Source organism: Aureococcus anophagefferens, assembly GCF_000186865.1.
Source record: "Aureococcus anophagefferens unplaced genomic scaffold AURANscaffold_4, whole genome shotgun sequence".
In the NCBI taxonomy this organism is placed as follows: Eukaryota; class Pelagophyceae; order Pelagomonadales; family Pelagomonadaceae; genus Aureococcus; species Aureococcus anophagefferens.
This window is the reverse complement of record NW_008705564.1, coordinates 2,369,380-2,371,222: the sequence shown is the minus strand read 5'-3', so window position 1 is coordinate 2,371,222 and position 1,843 is coordinate 2,369,380. Positions and strand designations below refer to the sequence as shown.

At 72.7% G+C, this 1,843-nt stretch overlaps 1 protein-coding gene across 1 annotated transcript; it reads left to right on the top strand.

Annotated features, from left to right (window-relative positions):
* Positions 1–836: 836 nt before the first annotated feature.
* AURANDRAFT_21798 (hypothetical protein) lies at positions 837–1,464 on the top strand (the record flags this gene model as incomplete). The annotated part of the gene is made up of 2 exons (XM_009036268.1): positions 837–1,091; positions 1,282–1,464. Coding segments are annotated over 2 exons (438 nt in total), but the record flags the coding sequence as incomplete, so codon positions are not given.
* Positions 1,465–1,843: the final 379 nt, after the last annotated feature.

Here is a 1,843-nt window from a genome sequence, read left to right as displayed (position 1 = left end):
GGCGCGTCCGCCTCGATGGCCCTCACGGCCTCGTCGACGGGGCGGCCGACCATGCTTCTCCCAGGCCTTCTCCGCGCCGTCTCCGTCGGGCGCGCCGTCCATGACGTTGACGAGGGCGCCCTGGGCCGCGACGGCGAGACCGACGACGACAAATGCACGCGAGAGCCACCGCATCGAGCACCGAGGGGCAGCCCGCAAGTTTGCGGCAAGTTTGCGGCAGCGTCGAGGCGTGCTCGGCGGCACTCTCGACTACCCGGGGCAGCATGACATTGCGCACCATTGCGGCGCACGCTCGCCGTCGCGCGCGCTGCAGTTGCCCTCGGCGTGGGCGCAGCACATGGCGACGAGTCGCGCTGCGACGGAGAGGGCTCCGACCTCACCTACGCGAGCTCGTGCGCGCTGCCCACGACCTGGATGAAGTGCGAGCTCGTCCGCATCGACATTTATAACCACGACGTGCGCAAATTCGTCTTTGCAACGCCCGACGGCGCGGACTTGAAGCTGCCGGTCTGCGGCTGCCTGCTGCTCCGGGCGCCGGGCTGCGAGCACGGCGGCGGCGACGCCGTGCGCCCGTACACCCCGATCTCCGAAGCCGCGGGCACCTTCACGCTGCTCGTGAAGTACTACGCGGAGCGCGCGACCGCGTCGCGATCATCGCCCTTCTGCATCCGTCTCGCTCGCGCAGGTGGGGCGTCAAGCCCGTGGGCGCCTTCGACAGCTACGCGTTCCGCCGCTCCTACCGTCCCGAGGGCGCCGCGTCGACGTTCGTCCACAATCGCGAGGTCGGCGACGCGGTCGAGTTCAAGCACGTCGCGGAGAACGTGAAGGTGCCCTATCCCTTCGACGCGACGCGCGTCAACATGATCGCCGTCGGCGCCGGCATCGCGCCGATGGTCCAGGCGCTCGACAGCATTTTACACACGCCCGGCGACACGCGTCGCGTCGTCCTGCTCTACGGGAACCGGAGCTGCGAGGACATTCTGCTCCGCGAGACGCTCGACGCCTGGGCCGTGACCCACGCGGACCGCCTCAAGGTCGTCTACGCCGTCGGCAGCCGCTGGGCGAACGTCGGCGTCCTGTGGCCGCGACGAGTTTCGAGAGATTTGGGGTGGGAAAACGATGAGAAATCGTCACCGTCATGCGTGGTAGGCAAACGTGCACGTGGGCATGAAGACGCGCGTGAAACGCGACGGCTTCTCGACGACGGCCGACGCGCTCGCGGCGCCGCCGGAGCCCGAGGGCTTCCGGGACCTGCCGACGTCGCCGAGCCAGGCGCGCGAGGTCGGCTGGGTCGGCCGCGCGTGCATCGAGAAGCACGCGTTCGCGCCGTCGCCGGACACGCTGACCTTCGTCTGCGGGCTGCCGTCGGTCTACGACTCGCTCTGCGGCCCGCGCGGCGACCCGGAGGTGGCCGGCGTCTTGCGGGACCTCGGCTACGCGGCCGCGGACGTCGTAAAGTTCTAGCCTAGACGACGCTGAGCTCGCGCGTGCGGACCGCGCCGAGGGGCGCGCCCGCGTCCGCGCCGCCCGGCAGCCGCCGCCGCGCGGCCGCGAGGTTCGCCGCGTGGTCCTCGCCGGCCGGGTCCGCGGCGGCCGCGCGCTCGAAGAAGGCGACGGCGCGCGCCGCGTCGCCCGCCGCGAGGGCCGCGACGCCCGCGTTCTGCGCGGCGAGCGCGTGGGCGCCGTCGCAGCCCAGGGCCGCCTCGTAGGCGCCGAGGTCGCCGCCGAGCGCGACGCCGAGGTTGTAGTACGCGTCCGCGGCGTGGTCCGCGGCGCACCCGGGGCCGGCGACGTGCGCGCGGAACGCGGCGGCGGCGTCGCGCGCGCGGCCCGCGGCGAAGAG